Genomic DNA, 21332 nt, shown 5'->3' with positions numbered 1-21332 from the left:
TCTATTTCCAATCTCATTCATATGGCTGGGTTTTACTATACATTTTGGAGCATATTTTTCAGGGTTTTTTTTAACCATTCAGCCACATTAAAGAGGTCTGGCACTGTGGGTGGGTGAGGAGACGTCAAGTATATTGCAATTTATCTCAAATGTATTTGAGTTGGATTGAGTTTAGGGCTTTTTTAAATGGAGCTGGTTTTGTGCACAGGGGCATTGTTTAGTCGTAACAGGTTGAGGTGCATCATTTACAAAATCATTACAGACATTATAACTGTTTCCTTCTTTATGGCAACAGTTTGGCAAAGGACCACATATGGGTGTAATTTATAAATGACTATATTCTTTTTGGCTTTATGATTTTTTTCATACTGTTTTAAATTTTACTAGTCCAAAAATGCAATATTTATAAATGGCACCATATATGTATATAGACTATACATTTATGAATAGTGCTGCTTATTTTACAAGAAATGTTTAATATAAACATTTTAACACAGGCTTTTCTCAGGTGCAACATTTTGAATGGTGTAATAAATGTATGACATTTGGCAGATGCCCTTATCCAGAGCAACTCACAACCTTCTGATATGCGAGTTCATCTTCAAATTGTGGAGAATATTTAAATCCCGTATATTACACCGTGATCAAGAGGGGTTAGTGATTATTTCACATAATTATACATGGCTGCAAAATGGGAAAATAAAATGCAGGCTGTGATGACCAGGGAACTTAAACTGATGTAACAATCTGGAAAATTCCCCGGATGTACTTTCTGTGAGTAAGAGTCGACTCGCTTGCTTTCCAAACGATTCCTCATGATACAATACAGTCAAGAATATCTTTAACAAATTCTCACAATTTACACACTTTCTACGATAAATAGAGGTTTCCGTGGAAGTGAAACTGAAATCGAATTATACTAATAGAATAACAGCATCGCATTGCCTACATATATTTTAATTTTAAAAATGTTATACATGCGAGTCGGCACAAGGAATCGATTCATTATCGGACGTAACAATATCACTCCCTCACAAGGTTCAAGGTCGGAGAGACACAACTTGAGTACAGTTAAACGGATTCCGAACGATATCGAGCTATCTTTAATTTAGAAACGTTCAACTTTGGGTATAAATATTTCTAACGTTTAAAATGCCAAGAGGAAGCCGCAGCCGAACTTCGAGGATGGCTCCCCCAAGGTAAGGCTAACTCTCAACCAACCAACCAACCAACCAGCTAGCTAGCTAGCATAGTACGACCTAGTTAATATATTTTATAAATATATGTCTGTTACTTTACTCTATTTTGTGTGTGTACTATTTATATATAAACTAGTACGTAATTAAGAATAAGTAAAAAGCCCAAAACATTAATTACATTATTTTTTTTTAAGCTCAAATGCCTTCCACATGTCATATTGTGAATACAAATGGACATCAGGGGCTCCCAAAACTTTATTATATATTATTTACGAAAACAATCAAGCTTTTCAAACATGATTCAGGGATAAAAGGCGTAAAAGATTTGAGTATATTGTAATCGTCACCTTCATTAGAAATCTTCAGTCCTATGGCTTTCCATTGAGGTGATATCTCTTATCTTACTATGTTTTAAAGGCAGACAGCAAATAAGAGTGAGAATAGTGTAGTATCTTCTTTTATTTGTTCTTGGACGCTAATCTTATAAACATTCACCACTATTAGACATCTGGTTCAGGGATTTATATGGTGCAAATACAGAAGGCAGCAATGATGAAATCTGTTGGGATTCAGTATGGGCTTTAATTGGTTTCTTAAAACCCTAACCGTCAATGATTTCACCACAAAATGGTTTACAGGATGTATTGAGTGGCCAGGTAATATTAAAAGTAACAAATTCGAGAACAAAGGTAAAATGCCAAGCAGAAGAAACAATCCAGGCTTGTGGTTTCAAAGAAAAAGGTCTTTATTTAGCAGAAACAAGTTCAGGCAGTTCCATGAAAGCATCCAAAAATCAACGAACAATCTTTATACAGTGGGTACGGAAAGTATTCAGACCCCCTTAAATTTTTCACTTTTTGTTATATTGCAGCCATTTGCTAAAATCATTTAAGTTCATTCTTCTTCCTCATTAATGTACACATAGCACCCCATACTGACAGAAAAACACACAATTGTTGACCTTTTTGCAGATTTATTAAAAAAGAAAAACTGAAATATCACATGGTCCTAAGTATTCAGACCCTTTGCTCAGTATTTAGTAGAAGCCCCCTTTTGATCTAATACAGCCAGGAGTCTTTTTGGGAAGGATGCAACAAGTTTTTCACACCTGGATTCAGGGATCCTCTGCCATTCCTCCTTGCAGATCCGCTCCAGTTCTGTCAGGTTGGACGGTAAACGTTGGTGGACAGCTATTTTTAGGTCTCTCCAGAGATGCTCATTTGGGTTTAAGTCATTGCTCTGGCTGGGCCATTCAAGAACAGTCACAGAGTTGTTGTGAAGCCACTCCTTCGTTATTTTAGCTGTGTGCTTATGGTCATTGTCTTGTTGGAAGGTAAACCTTCAGCCCAGTCTGAGGTCCAAAGCACTCTGGAGAAGGTTTTCGTCCAGGATATCCCTGTGCTTGGCCGCATTCATCTTTCCCTTGATTGCAACCAGTCGTCCTGTCCCTGCAGCTGAAAAACACCCCCACAGCATGATGCTGCCACCACCATGCTTCATTGTTGAGACTATACTGGACAGGTGATGAGCAGTGCCTGGTTTTCTCCACACATACCGCTTAGAATTAAGGCCAAAAAGTTCTATCTTGGTCTCATCAGACCAGAGAATCTTATTTCTCACCATCTTGGAGAACTCCATGCGGGTTTTCATGTGTCCTGCACTGAGGAGAGGCTTCCGTCGGGCCACTCTGCTATAAAGCCCCACTGGTGAAGGGCTGCAGTGATGGTTGACTTTCTACAACTTTCTCCCATCTCCCGACTGCATCTCTGGAGCTCAGCCACAGTGATCTTTGGGTTCTTCTTTACCTCTCTCACCAAGGCTCTTCTCACCTGATAGCTCAGTTTGGCCGGACGGCCAGCTCTAGGAATGGTTCTGGTCGTCCCAAACGTCTTCCATTTGAGGATTATGGAGGCCACTGTGCTCTTAGGAACCTTAAGTGCAGCAAAAATTTTTTTGGAACCTTGGCCAGATCTGTGCCTTGCCACAATTCTGTCTCTGAGCTCTTCAGGCAGTTCCTTTGACCTTAATGATTCTCATTTGCTCTGACATGCATTGTGATCTGTAAGGTCTTATATAAACAGGTGTGTGGCTTTCCTAATCAAGTCCAATCAGTATAATCAAAAATTTCTGGACTCAAATGAAGGTGTAGAACCATCTCAAGGATGATCAGAAGAAATGGAGAGCACCTGAGTTAAATATATAAGTGTCACAGCAAAGGGTCTGAATACTTAGGACCATGTGATATTTCAGTTTTTCTTTTTTAATAAATCTGCAAAAAGGTCAACAATTGTGTGTTTTTCTGTCAGTATGGGGTGCTATGTGTACATTAATGAGGAAGAAGAATGAACTTAAATGATTTTAGCAAATGGCTGCAATATAACAAAAAGTGAAAAATTTAAGGGGGTCTGAATACTTTCCGTACCCACTGTATATCCTCTCCAACCTGTGCAACACCTCATCCGCCAACAACATCTTTAAATAACTAGGTTTGTTCCACTTTATATAAAATAATGAATGCAGAACTCCCCATTCCCTGTTTTTTCTTTTAGGAACGTGATGTATTCATGGTCCAGGCTTGTGGGTGACCATCTAACACAAAAAAAACCCTTTAAACCCTTTTAAGCCTTAAAATTCTTCTGGTACATTTATTACTTTTGAGAAGTCGCTTATTCTTTAGATATGCTGAGTCTAACATTTGAATCACTTCCTTTGAATATAATCATTTGCCTCCACACCAACAACAGAAGCGCATAATAATGCAAGAGAGTAAAAAATTGCAATAAAGATACGCCGTATTTTAACACTTAAAAATGCTATTTACTGGCACTTTCTTCATCTTCTGATTGTGATTTTCGATAAGGAGATTTTGTAGGCACCTACACACGTTTTGAGACTGCCCTGAAGTAAATTTTTGGAGATGGGCGTCTACAACACTATCGGACATTCTGAGTATGGATATACCATGTAGTCGTTTTGTTTCTAAACAATGACTTATCTTTCAGTTTTTCTCTGAGAAGGCGGTATTCTCTGAATTAAGTGCAGCTAATAAAAATGCTTGCTTTTTGTTGGCCGCTCTTTTAGCATGCTCACGTTGCATGTTTTATTTCAGTGGCAAAGATGCACAGTGGCAATAAAATAAACTATTTTAACATGGTTAAGGGCAATTTGTATTTAATTCTTTGTGTAAAACTGATTTGTCTTTAAAACCCCTTTACACTATACATGTAAAAAAATTTGTTTGGTTTTCACATCACCTTTATGATTGGAGTTCAGTTTGTTGCACTTTATCTGTATTGATGTATTTCTACACACATCCCACTGTCTCTTAAAATATGTCTAGGCCAGTAGGTTAAAGTTCGAACTATAAATGCAGCTATTACGCATTACATCAGATCGTATGTCTGGTTTATCTATACAATATAGCTTTTCCTCACGTCCTGCACCACCTCCGCCAATGGCCAGAGCAGCACCTCCACCAGCTCCTGCACCAGCCCATGCATCTGCAGTCGCCCCTGTTGCAGCTGCCCCCAGGCAGCCAGGAATGTTTGCTCAGATGGCCAGCACCGCTGCGGGCGTCGCAGTCGGATCCGCGGTGGGGCATACGATTGGCCATGCCATGACGGGCGGCTTCAGCCGTGGAGAAAGCTCAGAGGCTGCCAGGCCTGATGTCACCTATCAGGTTATTGCATAATATACAGAATTAACTTTTATATAATTGTTTTTTGGAACTTCTTTAGTTTTTGTTTGGGCTTTTTCAATGTGCATGGTTGTTTGTGTGTGGGCAATAAATAACACGTACTGAATGAATCCTCCAGGAGCCTTACCAGCCTCAGCCCATGTATCAGCAGGAATCAGTGCAGCAGAATCCCTGTGGCTATGAGATGAAACAGTTCCTCGAATGTGCACAGTCACAGAGCGACCTCAAACTGTGCGAAGGGTTCAGCGAGGTGCTCAAACAATGCCGATTCTCCAATGGTACGTATTTGCGACAGGTGCCAAGTTGTAGATACTGATTTTTGTGTGGTTTCGTTCACGCAGTTTTATGATCACAGAATGAATCTTTGGTTGTCATCATTATTTAATGTAAGTGGTTGCTATTCAAGTGTTTTCTTTTTTAGGCTGTGAATGGTCAGTTTAATGGCAAAGTAGGTCGTCGGGGGGGGGGGATATTGGCTTTCTCTTTCATTTCACCGCATTTCAAACTCTTAACATCATGGACCCTTTGTCAGCATTTTAAGACTGAGGTTACTAGTGACATCATTAGGATCACTCCACTTGGCTCCATAGTATAAGCACATGTTGTGATTTGCACCATTTTTGTGAATGTTCAGTGTGAGCAGTATTTAGAAGACAAGATGTCTCTCGTTCAGTGTTAGCCTGCCATTACCCCGGGGGGAAGAATGTTCTTCTAGTTTTAATATTACTAACAAAGGAAATTAAAAAAAAGTTTAGTTTTGCTTTGTGTTTCTTTGATGAGAGAAATGTGAAATAACTTTTTAGTCATGCAGAGCCTGTCAAAAGTTTGTGACACATGTTCTTTTTGTTGATATGCAAGGAACTAGGTAAAAGGAGAAAACACAAAAGTATTAGACATTGAATGACTGAAAGAAATGTCTGTGGACAAACGAGTCTAATTGTGAAATTTTTGGCACTAAGAGAAAAGTTTATGCAAGTCTGAGAACAGTTGAGAAGATGATATCAGTCTGCGTCATACCCCCAAACATGGAGGTGGAAGCTTAATGGTTTGGGAATGTTTGAAGTTTATTCCAGGTTAAAGTAACCCAACATGAACAATGAACCAACATGGCCACCATTCCAAACTTTAACACTATGCAATTCTCTCTGGACTAAAACTAATTGTAACCAAATTAAATATACGTCTAAGCTCTGAAAGTTTTATATAGAGCAAATATCTGTCTTGAGCGTTATCATTGAAAGACCTTTCCAGTTGCTGCACCTAAATACTCTTGCACTGCTCTGAGATGAACTGGATTCCAAGGTCATAAAGAAATATCCAACAAGTGTTGAACACCTGGGACAAGTTTTACAAGAGGCATGGCAAAGCATTTCAGCTGGATATTTGGAGAAAAAATGTTTAAAGCTGTTCATTCATGCTAAGGGAGGATCAATGGAAATGAAGTTTAACATCTACACATTTATCTGTACACACCTGTAAATGTTCAGACTAGTTTGGTGCACAAAAACACAAGTAAGAAGGATTTCCCTTTTAAAAACAAGACTAGGTACTTTGACAGGTGCAGTGCATCAATTCTTTTGGGAGGTATAAAACAAAGCCTGGTTAAAAGTTTGACGCAGACAAACGTTGTATATATCCTCATACTTTATTAGGCGTAGGACCTTATTAGAGCTACGATCTGTGGTGCAAATTTATTGTTCATGGTGCCCAAATAATATTTAACCACAGTGCCTGCCTACTTGAGTGATTTCTTTGTGTTTGAGTGACCCAGCAAAAATATTTGACCCAAGCAATGCTCTCTAGTGTGAAAGTAAGGTGAGGTGTTCACCTTACTTTCACACTAGAGAGCATTGCTTGGGTCAAATATTTTCTTTGGAAGTTTTCAAAAGGTAATTATACCTATTGTTACTTGTGGCTATACACCGTCCGGTTTGTATTAGTTCAGACGACAAACAATTATCTATTAATAGCTTCTTAAGCAAATGTGTTAACCAAGTAAAATAAAGGACTAACCTGTGTGAAAATTAGTTTAGTTTAATGTGGACTAACCTCATTGACAAAATAGCAAAGCCCCTAACTGTAATCGCTTCACAGAGCCACCAACAGCATCAATTTCTGTGCCTTTTTGTTGCACGTTTTCTATCTTAACATAAAAACGTGACTACAGTTCCCACTACTGAGGTCTGAAGCGTGCATTCTTGCACTATGTTTACATACTATTTTTTGACCATGAGTAATTTTACACTAATATGATTTCTCTCTCTCTTTTTTTTTTTTTCTCCCCCTCCCTTTGTACAGGTTTGCCCTAAAACTGGATCAGGGACATCGCTTAGGACTATTCTTAATTGACCCACTTACAGAACAAATGCATAAATGCTTTAGAAATGTATAAAAGTTTAAGGCACTTAGTAGGAGGGATGATTTTACTATTTCAAGGTCAATGATGTATTTTGATTTATATATATTGGTTAAATTGCTACAAATGTACACAATAAACCCAATAAACCCTTAAACCACTGTTTTGTCTTTGAAATTGAAAATTATGAGCAAATTTACTCAGTAGGGGGGGTGATAGCTGGATGGATGGAAGTCAAGTTTATTTCTATAGCGCTTTTCACAACATTGTCTCAAAGCAGCTTTACAGAATTTAACAGTTAAGGTGAACGATCTGTATTTATCTCTGATGAGCAGCCTGTGGCAAGGAAAAATTTCCTTAGATGTTATGAGAGAGAAATCTTGACAGGAACCAGACTCAAAAGTGGAACCCATCCTCATTTGGGTGACATCAAGAGTGTTATTATAGGCTTTCAAGAATACAGAACACTGGAGAGTAAAAACTAACATGAGCACTGGGATGTAAAATTATGATTGTCTTTTCTACAGTCTTTTACAACCATTTGTGGTTATAAAACTAGGAGCTACTGAGCAACTCATAAAATAGCTCAACATTTGCAATAATCATAAATCCAACACCAGCTTCTACATGCCAGACTCCACATGATGTGGGATCCAATTGGTGCTGGTACATCTCCAGATGGTTTGGGATATATAGATAGCTAGATTTTTGACCATCCACTGTATAAAAAGAAAATTTTTTCACTACAGTCTTCTGATGACTCTTCTGTTGTAGGTGGTGGTGTAAGATGATGGGTGACTCGTATTAAATGAGTTTGAATACAACCAGACTGTTTCTGCTTGGTGTTTCTTAGTCGTTTAGCAAATTCTTTAGCAATGTCTTGCTCTAATTCTCTTCCTCTTCAACAGTGGCTTCTCTTATAGTACCATATTTGCACCACATTTGAAAAGATTCGTTGCAAGTTTTATTTATTGCGATTTCATTGTTTACATTTGTACACATCTGAACATGAAATGTGATTAAAAAATGAGAATAAAAAATGTATTCATTGTTCAATACAATGAATGAAGCAGCAGGGTGTTACCAAGTACATGACTCAGAGGTACTTCTCAATAACTCAGTGTGAGGTGTGTGTGTGTGTGTGTGTGTGTGCGCGCGCGCGCGCAATACAAGCCGCTTTATTTTTGGAGCGTGACATTCTCGCTGCCCTTTCGCGTGCTGTCTTTCGCGTTTGCGCTCGCGTGTAACCAACCGGAACATAGTGTTATTGCATCATGGACTGACTTGATCGTCGAGGAAAAGCAAAGAATCGAAGGAAACAAAAAAATCCACGACGGATGCATCAAGGTATGCGATTTGTTTATTCCACGGATTTGTCGCGAGAGCGTGCCGTGGTGGTGTTACACGAGTCGGCGTAGTGCGCGATGGAGAATTGCGACCGAGGAGAACAAATGCGTTTGCAATTATGACTCGAATCCGAGGAAATTTTGGGTATCTGCAAACGAAACCAAACTGTAATACATAATCCTTCGAGCTGATGCTATCAGGGATTCATCCAGTGTGTTAAATATGTAGCCCTAGACAACATCCATACAGGAGATGTTGCCCTTTTAGGGCTTCATAAGATACGAAGGGTTACAATCGCTCCGTTTGAGACATCTGAGAATGCCATCATGACCCATAAGTGGCACTGTGTGTAGTCTGATATACCTTTTATTTAAATATTTTAATGTAATTTTATCCATACACACTGCAGAAACCCCAGCTGGAGCTTCAGATCCCCAATGACAGTGAAGAAGAAACATTGGGAGGAGCCAGACACAAAAGGGAACTTATATTGCAACTCTACACCGATCAGCCATAACATTAAAAACACTGACAGGTGCTGCACTGATTCAGGGAGATATATTAGGCAGAAAGGAAATGGACTGTTCTTGAAGTTAATGTGTTGGAAGTGGGAAAAATGGGCAAGTGGAAAGACCAGAGCGACTTTGACCAGAAACAAATTGTGATGGCTGGATGACTGGGTCATGGCGGTTTACAAAACGACAGGTCGTGTGGGGCGTTCCTGGTGTATAGTGGTTAGGATCTACCAAAAATGGTCCAAAGAAGGACCGGTAACAGAGTTATTGGCACCCATGGTTCACTGAAGTGTGTGAAAAGCAGTGGCAGGCCATCAGGACCAGCAAGACCTTTTCAACATCACATCACGTGTTGCCAGGGCCAAAGGTATCTGCGTCGAATCTTTAGAATCAGCAGTTAGGGCGGCTTAAACTACATGTTCCTTCAAGTCTGTGGCTTTAACCAATCAGATGGCAAGATTGAGGCCATCTTACCGGCATACAATAACAGCATTTCACAGCCTTTGATTGGATGGTCAGTAAGCTCTTAAACTGCACAAGCTAAAATATGATCATGTAGCTTTATTAGCTGGTTTTTTTTGTTTTTCATTTCACAATGGCTGACAGAGGAGAAGAAATTGGTCGCAGATATTCTTACAAGGATATTTTCCAAAAGGACTTTTTGAGAAAAGCTGGACATCGTAAATAAAGCTAAGATAAGCTTTATCATGAACTATTTATACTTTTGCATATTCTTTTTTGTAGAATGCTGTGGCTGCAGTGAAAGGAGAGTTGTTGAACCATGTTAATTCAATGTTATGCTTGAGATACCTGTGCTGCAGTGCTCTGTTATACTGCGTTTCTGTCCAATATTGATGGTTTCTATAGCCGTGGCATCATAATGATGGTATTAAGAGCTGGATTGATTCAGATTGAACACAAATGAAGGTCATCTGATGAATCACGTTTTCATTTCATAAATTACCTGTGGAAAAAGTTTACCAGGATTTACTATGGCAAGAAGGCAAGCTGGTAAAGCTTGTGCTTGGAAACCCTAGGACCTGTCAATCGTGCAGATGTTACTGTGACCGTACCACCTCCTGAAACTGTTGAAAACCTTGACTGTGGGATGTGCCGGACAAACAAGTCTGATCTACGGAGGACCCACCTCACAACTTACAGGACTTGAAGTATCCGATATTAACGTCTTGGTTCCAGTTACCACAGCACACCTTCAGAGGTCTTGTGGAGTTTTGGCAGAACAAGGGGGACAAACACAATATTAAACAGGTGGTTTTAATGTTATGGCTGCTTGGGTTAAGTTATTACACTTCCCCAGCATTATATAGTATATTGAATGAAGGTTCAGCATGAATAGATTGTGAACGAGTCCTGGAACAAGCAAACGTTACCACATTATATACAACATTAGCAGTTAAAAGTGGTAGAAATGTGAATTATGACAATTCCACATTTTTACAGTAACACAAAAATGTTGTCTATACAGTTTATTGCTGTTATCTGCTTTTATTTAGGTTGCAACGGAGGTTCCTTGGATAAACTGTGGAAACCATCGTCATGACCAAAGACGACGAGATCCCTGACTGGGTGGGAGCTCAGGAGTTCTATCAAAAATATGATCCCAAGGAGATTCTCGGAAGGTAGTCCATGCACATGATCAAAGTTAATCAAATTCAAATCTAGGTTTTTATTGTTGTTTGTTTTTATATTATCTGTAAAATAATCGGTAAAATACTGATATTTTTATTAGAAAATCTCAGGCACCTGCTTGCATGAAACAGTTTTTTTTTATTTAATTATTCATTAAAATAATAAATTTTTTTTTTGTTTTTTTTACTTTTTTTTTCTTCACTTTTTTCCCCCAAGATGTTCTAAATTCTTTGTAATCTGTTGTGCAGGGGAGTTAGCAGCGTGGTCCGGCGCTGTGTAGATAAGCGCACAGCTCAGGAATATGCGGTCAAAATCATTGACATAACACCGTCGGATAAAATGACGCCTCAAGAGATTGAGGAAATAAGGGAAGCCACAGTGAAAGAGATCGACATCCTGAGGAAAGTGTGTGGGCACGAGAACATAAGTAAGAATTCTTTCGACATACAAGAATAAGAACAATCATGACACACTTTTTTCATTTACATTTAGAAGCACAACTTTGTTATATAATAGCAAAAGCTGGCTCATCAAAATCAGCTGACATGAACATCAAACCAGCCTGAGGCAAAAGAAAGGGAAACTTTGCCAGGTTTTTGCAAGGAACCAGAAATATATGAAAGAATGCTCACCTTCTTCCAGTCATGGATCTCTTCTTATGTGCAGCTTCCCTAGCTTGTTCCTCTGTAATTGATGAAAGATATAAACAAGTCAAACTCAATGCCAACAACAATGATGCTTCTACCGACACTGTTTCTTGCTAGAAATATTCGTAATATATTCTGCAAACATAAGGGAAGCTAAAGAAATTAAAATTGTTTTTATTTTTTAATTTTACATTGTTGTATCGTTTAACTGGGATTAAAATTTTATGAGTTCATTTCTTGGTTACAAAAATATATAGCTTATTATATAGGTTATAGCAAAATACATCCCACAAATATTCAACCAACAATGGACAAATGGGATTGATGACATGGATGGAAAAATGCTGAACTCTTAAGGGTATTTAACCTTGCATTAACCGTACAGTGATCATTTCTAATAAATCCTACAAATACTCAAACAACGCTTGCATAGATATAGCACTAACATAGAATGCTGGAAGGACAGACCTGAAGCCACAATGCCTCCACCTCCACCACTCGGCAGAGACATAAAAATTATAGATAATGAATAATGAATGGAAAAAAAAATCTGTATGAAATCTGTGTGTATATATATATATATATATATATATATATATATATATATATATATATATATATATATATATATATACAGTATATATGTGTATATATATATATATATATATATATATATATATATATATATATATATATACAGATTTTATACAGTATATACACACACACATATATGTGTGTGTGTGTGTGTGTGTGTGTGTGTGTGTGTGTGTGTGTGTGTATGTACAGTGAGGAAAATAAGTATTTGAACACCCTGCTATTTTGCAAGTTCTCCCACTTAGAAATCATGGAGGGGTCTGAAATTGTCATCGTAGGTGCATGTCCACTGTTAGAGACATAATCAAAAAAAAAAATCCAGAAATCACAATATATGATTTTTAAACTATTTATTTGTATGATACAGCTGCAAATAAGTATTTGAACACCTGTCTATCAGCTAGAATTCTGACCCTCAAAGACCTGTTAGTCTGCCTTTAAAATGTCCACCTCCACTACATTTATTATCCTAAATTAGATGCACCTGTTTGAGGTCGTTAGCTGCATAAAGACACCTGTCCACCCCATACAATCAGTAAGAATCCAACTACTAACATGGCCAAGACCAAAGAGCTGTCCAAAGACACTAGAGACAAAATTGTACACCTCCACAAGGCTGGAAAGGGCTACGGGGAAATTGCCAAGCAGCTTGGTGAAAAAAGGTCCACTGTTGGAGCAATCATTAGAAAATGGAAGAAGCTAAACATGACTGTCAATCTCCCTCGGACTGGGGCTCCATGCAAGATCTCACCTCGTGGGGTCTCAATGATCCTAAGGAAGGTGAGAAATCAGTCCAGAACTACACGGGAGGAGCTGGTCAATGACCTGAAAAGAGCTGGGACCACCGTTTCCAAGGTTACTGTTGGTAATACACTAAGACGTCATGGTTTGAAATCATGCATGGCACGGAAGGTTCCCCTGCTTAAACCAGCACATATCCAGGCATGTCTTAAGTTTGCCAATGACCATTTGGATGATCCAGAGGAGTCATGGGAGAAAGTCATGTGGTCAGATGAGACCAAAATAGAACTTTTGGGTCATAATTATAAAAATATATATACACACACACACACATTTGTGTGGAAAAAGTGTCCTAATTTCTCATTTGTTTGCATGTTTGTCACACTTGAATGTTTCAGATCATCAGCCTGTAGCTTTATAACCTTTTCCAGACTGCTAGATCTCAATTACTTTCTTTCTCATTTGTTTCTGAATTTCTTTGGATCTCGGCATGAAGTCTAGATTTTGCAGATCTTTTGGTCTACTTCACTTTCTCAGGCAGGTCCTATTTAAGAGATTTCTTGATTGCGAACAGGTGTGGCAGTAATCAGGCCTGTGTGTGGCAAGATAAATTTACCTCAGGTATGATGAACCACAGTTTTAACAGGCGGGGGCAAACACTTTTTTTTACACCGGGCCATGTAGTTTTGGATTGTTCACTTGTGTTATTTTTTTACTAATATTTAAATTAGTTTGATGATCTGAAACATTAAAGTGTGACAAACATGCAAAAAAATAAGATATCAGGAAGGGAGCCAACACTTTTTTCACACCACTGTGTATATATATATCTTTTTTTTTTTTCTTTCTTTCTATAGTACAGCTAAAAGACTGCTATGAGACAAAGGCCTTCTTCTTCTTGGTCTTTGACTTGTGAGTATGTTACTGCCACACTACTAAATACACTTTATATCCGAAATCCTTTAATATATGGCATATAAAATGTCCTGTAAAGACTGTAAAAGAACCTAAAAATGTGATCTTTCTTTTTACTTTTGTACTAACAGGATGAGGAAAGGCGAGCTGTTTGATTATCTCACCGAGAAAGTTACACTGAGTGAGAAAGAGACAAGGTTGGCTATGTTCATGGTTTAAATTTATCCGCATGTCTGGTGGCACAGTATGACAGATTTATTTATTTATTTAACACTTCCTTGTTAGCGGCTAAAACTAAATAGATTATTTAGCGTTTTATTTCCAGCGTCAAGAATTTCTTTAAAAAGGATATCTTCAGAAAATTAAATATTAAATGTAACACACACACACACACACACACACACACACACACACACACCTGTAATACCCACTTGGGGTCTAATTTGTGCCAATTTAATTTAATATTTATAATTTAATATTTAATAATTTAATATAATTATTTATATTTATATATTATTTAACTATAGTTATTTAAAAAATGTAATCCGTTTAAATGTTGATCACAAATATTGTTAATAATAAAATAGTAAAATAATAAAACTCTTGAGTGGCCTGCTATTGAGCTCTGACCTCAACCCTATTAAATACCCTTGGGATGAATTGCAATGCTGATTGCACCCCAGGCTTTTTCATCCTACACCACTACATGATTTCACTATCACCCTTGTTGCTAAATGAGCGCATATCTCCATAAGTGCACTCCAAAATCTAGTGGAGAATCTTCCCAGAAGAGTCGAGGTTAAGGACTAAATGTGGAATGAGATGTTCAAAAAGCAAAAATGCATCTTCTGGGGAGGTGATTATATGATTTTGTCCATATAGGGTGCTTTTATACACATCAACTTTTATTAAATCATATCAATGAAGAGCAACAATTAAATAAGAAGATAAGGATATGAATTAGTACTCAGCAATTCAGCATTTACAAGGTATTAGTCATTTACATTTCTTTTTTTTCTTTTTTTTTTTTTACGTGTCTTAAAAATCAGCTTGCAACAGTCTAATATAAAGTAAGGGCCATAAATATACATTGTACATTGTACATTGATGTTCTTATTTTAGAGGTCTACCCACAGTGTACTAGATTTATAAGTAAATAAAAAAAAAAATGATGTTGCATGTTAGTGACTGGTGTCACATTGATGGTAGTGTGACACTGCTCTTGGGCATTAGTTATATGGGTAATGCTCCAGGAAGTTTCTCCTGGTGTTATCCAAAGTTAGTGTTGACTCCTGGTAATACAAAGTTAGTGTGGTCCAAACATCATTCTAGCAAATCCTAAATGTTTTGATTTCTGTAGCCTACTGCACATAACAGCTAACACTTTACTGTTTGCAGAAAGATTATGCGTGCACTGCTGGAAGTGGTCAGCTTTCTTCACTCCCAGAAAATAGTTCACAGAGACCTGAAGCCTGAGAACATCCTTCTGGATGACAACACGAACATCAAACTGACTGATTTTGGCTTTGCAGTACAGATCGCGCCGCATCAGAAGCTCAATGGTAAGATCTTTATGCTTATTTTTACAAATCTGATGCCTTTCAAGCCATGATATCCAAGGAGATTTTGAAACATGAAAATCATTTTAATGCATCTTTGTTCTGTCAAATGCCCTTTTGTAATTTCTTACACTTTTGAAGTTTTTTTTGTTTTTTTTTGCAGTTTTGCAGACTACATTCTATGACAAGAAACATGATTTACATTTATCCAACTGTTATTTCTAATATACTTATTTGATTAGTTCAAGAGAGATGATCTGAGCTGGTCCAATAAACTAGCTTAATTGATGGAGTGGAAAATAAACAAAGTTTTCACAATATAAATTATTTCTTTAGAGAACGTTCTAGAATTGAGGATGAGTTAATTTTTAAATCTGGTTTCTCTCAAGAATTGTTCCTCATACTATCTCAGGGATTTTTTTCCTTTCCACCACGACCACTGAAATGACAATAAAAGCCACTTGACCTCACAGTTGTATAAGAGCAATACTCAGTTTTCAGTCAGACTATTGCACTGGATATGAACGAATAACTGCAGTTTTAGCCCCAAGTTACATATTTTATTGATGTTTGTAGTATTAAAAATTAAGCACAATCTCCACAACTTTTTTTCATTAAATGTTAACGGACAGTAATTGCATACTGATGAACTTACAATAGAAAATAGTAGATGTGATATATGCAAATGTTTGGACACCCTACTAAGTCAGTTCTTCTTAACATCTACCGTATTTTCCGGACTATAAGCCGTATTTTCCGGACTATCCTTTTTTCCCCAGGCTTTAAACCCCGCGGCTTAAACAACAAAGCGGCTAATTTATGGATTTTTCCTGGGTTTTTCCCGGTTTCACAAGCTTCAAGCCAAAAAACTGAACCCCATAACATTAGACCAATAAAATTGCCGAACGGTTCAAAGTGACCCAATGAAACTCATTATATTAAATCAGATGCGCTCCCACTGAATCGGGCCGCAGCACATCATAAATATGGATGAGGTTCCTCTGACGTTTGACCTGCCGTTCACTCGGACTGTTAACGGGAAATGCGAATCATTCGTCACGCTGAAAACAACCGGGCATGAAAACACCCACTTCACCTGTGTACTGAGCTGCACGGCATCGGGAGAAAAGCTTCACTAAAAAAAAAACTCTCAAGAGAAATTGTTGTGAAAGGAAGAAGGAAGACAGTGAACAATGACTTTCTTGCTAGGCACCTGTGGCTTATAGACAGGTGCGACGTATTTATGTTCAAAATAATAATCTTTGTAAAATTCAGCTTATATATGGGTGCGCTTAATAGTCCGGAAATTACGGTATTTGCACGACATTCAAAGCTTAAAAGATCTTTTTGCCAGCTATGAGACTATTTTTACATTTTCATGCTTCTATTTCTGAGCTATTTAAGTCAGGGGATTGTGATTCAGTTTGGATTTTGTGTTCAGGTTTTTGACACATTTGCTGCTAGAAATTATAAGCATTCAATGTAAAATGTATACTGTTTCATCTGTACACAACTCCAAAGCATAATAGATCCATTCCCATGCTTAACAGGTTTGTTTTTTCAAAAATGCTTTTCATTTTTTGTCCCCAAACAACTGTTCCTGGTAAGGATGCAGGTTTTCTTCTAATGACTTATCTATGCAGACTAATGTTTGATCAAGCAATGCTGAACAACAATGAACAGAAAACACTCCTGTGCCAGCTAAACCTCCCTGCATGCTGTTAGTGTCATATACAGGTTTTGTTTTGCCTGCCCTGGCCAGCATTTGGCCGGTTCTATCTAAAAGTTTTCTTATCATTATAGACCTTGCAGTGAATTCCACAGTTCTCATTTAACATTTTGTAGTAACATTTTGGACAGTAGAAGTTCTTTACTATCGTCTCAAAGCCTTTCCCTGCTTTGTCGTCATCAAAAAGTTTTCAGCTGTTAGCGGAGCCCCTGATTGCTGAGTGGTAGCACAAGTGGTGAAAAGTCAGAGAATTGATCATGCTTAGCAATTTTTATTCCTAATTACAGTTTGCCTAATGGGTCCTTTTAGATTATTCAACCTAATGAGTCAATTAAGTTCTGAAATTTGAATGTCTAAGCCTTTTCACATTTTTGATTTTACTTTTTTAAACATCTGGGTTCATTAAATATATAAATAACTGCATTGACATTTACATAAATTTTATTTATGTTCTAGTTTATTAATCATTTTGACAGTATTTAATTTTTCTACTTTATTTTGTATTTTTAGGTTTTAGGACCATTGTTTGTCATCTACTTAGTCATTTATAATAAATGTATTGTTGTTCACTGTAACCTCAGAGGTATGTGGAACACCGGGTTATTTGGCTCCAGAAATCATTGAGTGCTCCATGGATCCTCATCATCCAGGCTATGGCACTGCAGTGGATATGTAAGTAAGAAAACTGCACTTCTACTTGCTTTCAAAACACTACTCAACATTTTATACAATGGGCAAAATTTCAAAATGTGAGATAGGGCTCTACAGATGTCATGTTTTTTTTCTGTTGCAGCCATGATTTTAATTGATTTACTAGGTTATAAGAAGTTAACTAACCTAAAGTAACCTGTCGTTGCCCCAGCTGGAGTGCTGGCGTTATCATGTACACACTACTGGCTGGATCTCCTCCATTCTGGCACAGGAAACAGATGCTGATGCTGCGTATGATCCTGGCAGGAAGCTACCAGTTCACATCGCCAGAATGGGATGATCGCTCAGACACTGTCAAAGATCTGGTATGTAATGAGCTTGTTAAAGGAGAAAAGGAACACAAACACTCAGGGTTTTGTGCTGAGAATTAAAAAATTGAAATATACTAAATATGCAAGTCAAGTCAAGAAGCTTTTATTGTCATTTCAAAATATATATATATATATATATATAGCTGACGCAGTACACAGCAAAATGAGACAACGTTCCTCCAGAACCCTGATGCTACATTAAACAACAGAAAGCTACATAACAGAAAACACAGAGCTAAGAACTAGCAACTAGCAAGCAACTAGCAACCTGGTGCAAATAGTGCAAGACAGACACAGGACAGTGTGTATATTATACAGTGCCGTGTGTAAGAGAGAACTGAGTACAGGAATGTACCTTGTAATTAAACAAGATGTAAACAAAAGGGTTTGTGCAAAACAGCAATTGCAGAATGATGTCAAGAAGCTTGTCATTTCAACCATTTATAGCTGACGGTGCTACATACAGCAACATATGGAGTATAACTCCAATATCCTTAATTATTAGTATTATTTTTTGCTATTATAGGGCAACAATTTGCCAACAATTCCAATTATTTCATTATTAATAAATAACCCACCCATTTATAGTTACATTCATTGTTGTGAAAAGTTTGTGAAACATGTCTTTCCCCATCAGACTCTCATTTTAGTTATTTTTGTGAAGTTAAGCTTGTCCTGTTACACATTGCTGTGCACTTTTTTTGCAAGCCTTTCTAGCCTGAAGACTCACTTAGTGTGGAAGACATACTGATAAAAGTCTCCTAAAAGAAATGTTAATTCGTTTTCTTCGTTACATAATAACACATTCGAAAAATTTTGCTTATTATTCGGCTTAGTTTATGTAACTGCCATACCATCCCCCAGAATTAGCTGTATAGAAATTATAACATTAGAATGGCAAGAAAAATATGAATAAACCTATCATTAAAATTGCAGTTGGCACTACTGTCAACACACTCTGTTATTAGGTCCACTGAAAATGAACCAAACCCCAAAATATCCAGCATTTCTCTTTTCAGATTTCCAAAATGTTGGTGGTGAATTCGGAACAACGCTACACAGCCATCGATGCTTTAAATCACCCATTCTTTCAGCAGTATGTTGTCGAGGAGGTGCGGCATTTCAGCCCATACAGGAAGTTTAAGGTGAGTACATATCCAAATCTTCCAGTCTGTTTTAGCCAAAAAAGTTGGAGACATGTAAAAAGTGCAGTAACTGATAGTTTTGACTGATTTAATATTATCTGGACTTATCTTTTTATATCCTTGTTACATTCAGTTGCACAGCATTTTTCAAATAGCAACAACATTTTTATGAAATCATGCTGAATTCTAAAGAAGTAGAATGCAATCGATGAGAAATAAATAAAACTGTTGTTTTGAACACACAGATAGAATAGAATAGTGTACTAGGTGGTCCAAAATGGATTTTACCTGGAACCTTTTCTAATAAAAAAAACACTTAGTTGTATAATCATTGAATAACCTTTAAAACCTTAATACCTAAATGAGTTATTGTATTGTTACTTATTTACAGCAATAAACAAAATCTAGAAACTGGTGGACCAATGACATGTGTGTCATGAACATAAAATATGGATATTGTGTTAAATATTAATTAAAAGTGAAAGTAGCTGTGTCATTACAGTAATTACAGTAAAAATCTATATTTTTTCATATTTACATGTTGGTAACATATTTCTGTTGAAGGCTAGTATTTTTTTATATGAAATCTCATATTCAACCTTCCTTCACTGGAACGTGAACAAATTTTATAGGTTAAAAGTAGAAAGTCTACTAAGCAATGCTTTTATAAATATGATGGGGAATTACGAGGAAAGTTTTGCAAGTTAAAGCTAATATCCACAAGTATCTGGGAGATTTAGGAATTTGTACCGTGATGTACAAATTTAAAAGAACAGGTTTTAAGAGTATTTTAAGTAAGTAATTATTTTAATAGTATTTTCATAAAATAATTGCACATATTTTATATACAAGTCTGTATTAAAGTACAATTGCTTTCCACTTCTGTTCCCAGGTCATCTGCATGACCGTCCTTGCTTCAGTGCGCATTTACTGCAACTATCGTCGTGCAAAACCCGTCACCAAAGACGTGATCAAGAGTGATCCCTACGCAGTAAAACCAATTCGCAAACTTATCGATGCCTGTGCATTCAAGATCTATGGACACTGGGTGAAGAAGGGCCAGACACAGAACAGAGCAGCCCTATTCGAGAACAGCCCAAAGGCCATTTTACTGTCTATAGCAGCCGAGGCTGAGAATCCATCTTTGCGTACATGGTAGACAAGATGTCTGATATGAAGGAAAGTAGGGAAGAGTTTGATAGAGAAGGTTACAAATCTTTTTTTTCTGGAACGTTTTGCTATGCTACATTTCGGAAAACTGACTTGTAATCGTATTTTGGAATGGCGTATGTGCAGGAATTTTAGTTATAATTTATTTTAAAGTAAGAAGAGCACCTCTGAGATGTACTGTAAATTAAATGCTCTAAATTATTATTACAATTATTTGACATGAAAGTTGAAATGTTTGCTTATCTGCAATATGGGATTCTGCAAAAGGTGCATGTTCAAACCTCATTAATAACCTTTCACATATTCCAGATATGTACAGTGTAGCCAGAAATGGGTGTTTTACCTATATACTCATAAAACTATTCGACTTGTTTAATGCTAACTTTTGCTTTCCATCTATCAAGTACATACGACTTCAAGCGAGTTTTATTTCACCCCTCTTAACTGTCATGAGGCTAATAATAACCTGAATGTTGCACATGAAGCTGAATATTTATGTATGTATGTGTAATTACAGTACGTCATAGCTGACGGGTTGGCATTTCTTAAAGGGAATTTCTGAAAGAATTGTCTGTCTACCAGAATCATCCAGTAGTCTTGTTTTGGGATCCAAGATGCGAGCTGTTGCTATCTGAGCATCACAATGCACTTTCTCAAAGTTCTACAAGCATAATGTTGTCTCCCAGTGGTCCAAACACCTTTCTAGTGCTAAATCCTAAAATGTGTGCTTGTCCTCTATGACATTTTGACATACGTTATTTAGGCGATTCTTCCAGACATTTTCTACAACCGTATTCACATTGTCACAATGGCAGACTGTGAGCAAGACCTTAACACTCTGAGTTATTGACTTACGTTTGAATATTTGTTTACCCATGAATATGTATTAAATTATTCCCAATAGTCTATTCTCTTCATTTTATATTGTTTCTTTAGCTTGCGTTGCTTTCTGTATTATCTGTCTATAGTTTAGTTTCTATCCAATCAGATTCCATCACATCACATGTTGCCAGCGTCAGATTGTGGGTGCATCACTAGTTGTGGGT

At 37.1% G+C, this 21332-nt stretch overlaps 2 protein-coding genes across 2 annotated transcripts; both read left to right on the top strand.

Annotated features, from left to right (window-relative positions):
- Positions 1-808: 808 nt before the first annotated feature.
- chchd2 (coiled-coil-helix-coiled-coil-helix domain containing 2) lies at positions 809-7409 on the top strand. The gene is made up of 4 exons (XM_083526196.1): positions 809-1199; positions 4623-4878; positions 5015-5174; positions 7195-7409. The coding sequence occupies exons 1-4, from the start codon at positions 1153-1155 to the stop codon at positions 7203-7205; spliced, it is 474 nt and encodes a 157-aa protein (XP_083382322.1). The 5' UTR covers positions 809-1152; the 3' UTR covers positions 7206-7409.
- A 960-nt stretch (positions 7410-8369) lies between these two features.
- phkg1a (phosphorylase kinase, gamma 1a (muscle)) lies at positions 8370-21192 on the top strand. The gene is made up of 10 exons (XM_083525977.1): positions 8370-8599; positions 10629-10754; positions 11013-11191; positions 13604-13658; positions 13793-13858; positions 15060-15223; positions 17531-17621; positions 17812-17965; positions 18991-19116; positions 20009-21192. Exons 2-10 carry the CDS (start codon positions 10672-10674, stop codon positions 20273-20275), a joined length of 1185 nt encoding a protein of 394 aa, XP_083382103.1. The 5' UTR covers positions 8370-8599; positions 10629-10671; the 3' UTR covers positions 20276-21192.
- The last annotated feature ends 140 nt before the right edge of the window (positions 21193-21332 follow it).

Source organism: Silurus aristotelis, assembly GCF_946808225.1.
Source record: "Silurus aristotelis genome assembly, chromosome: 22".
In the NCBI taxonomy this organism is placed as follows: Eukaryota; Metazoa; Chordata; class Actinopteri; order Siluriformes; family Siluridae; genus Silurus; species Silurus aristotelis.
This window is presented reverse-complemented; position numbering and strand designations above follow the sequence as displayed.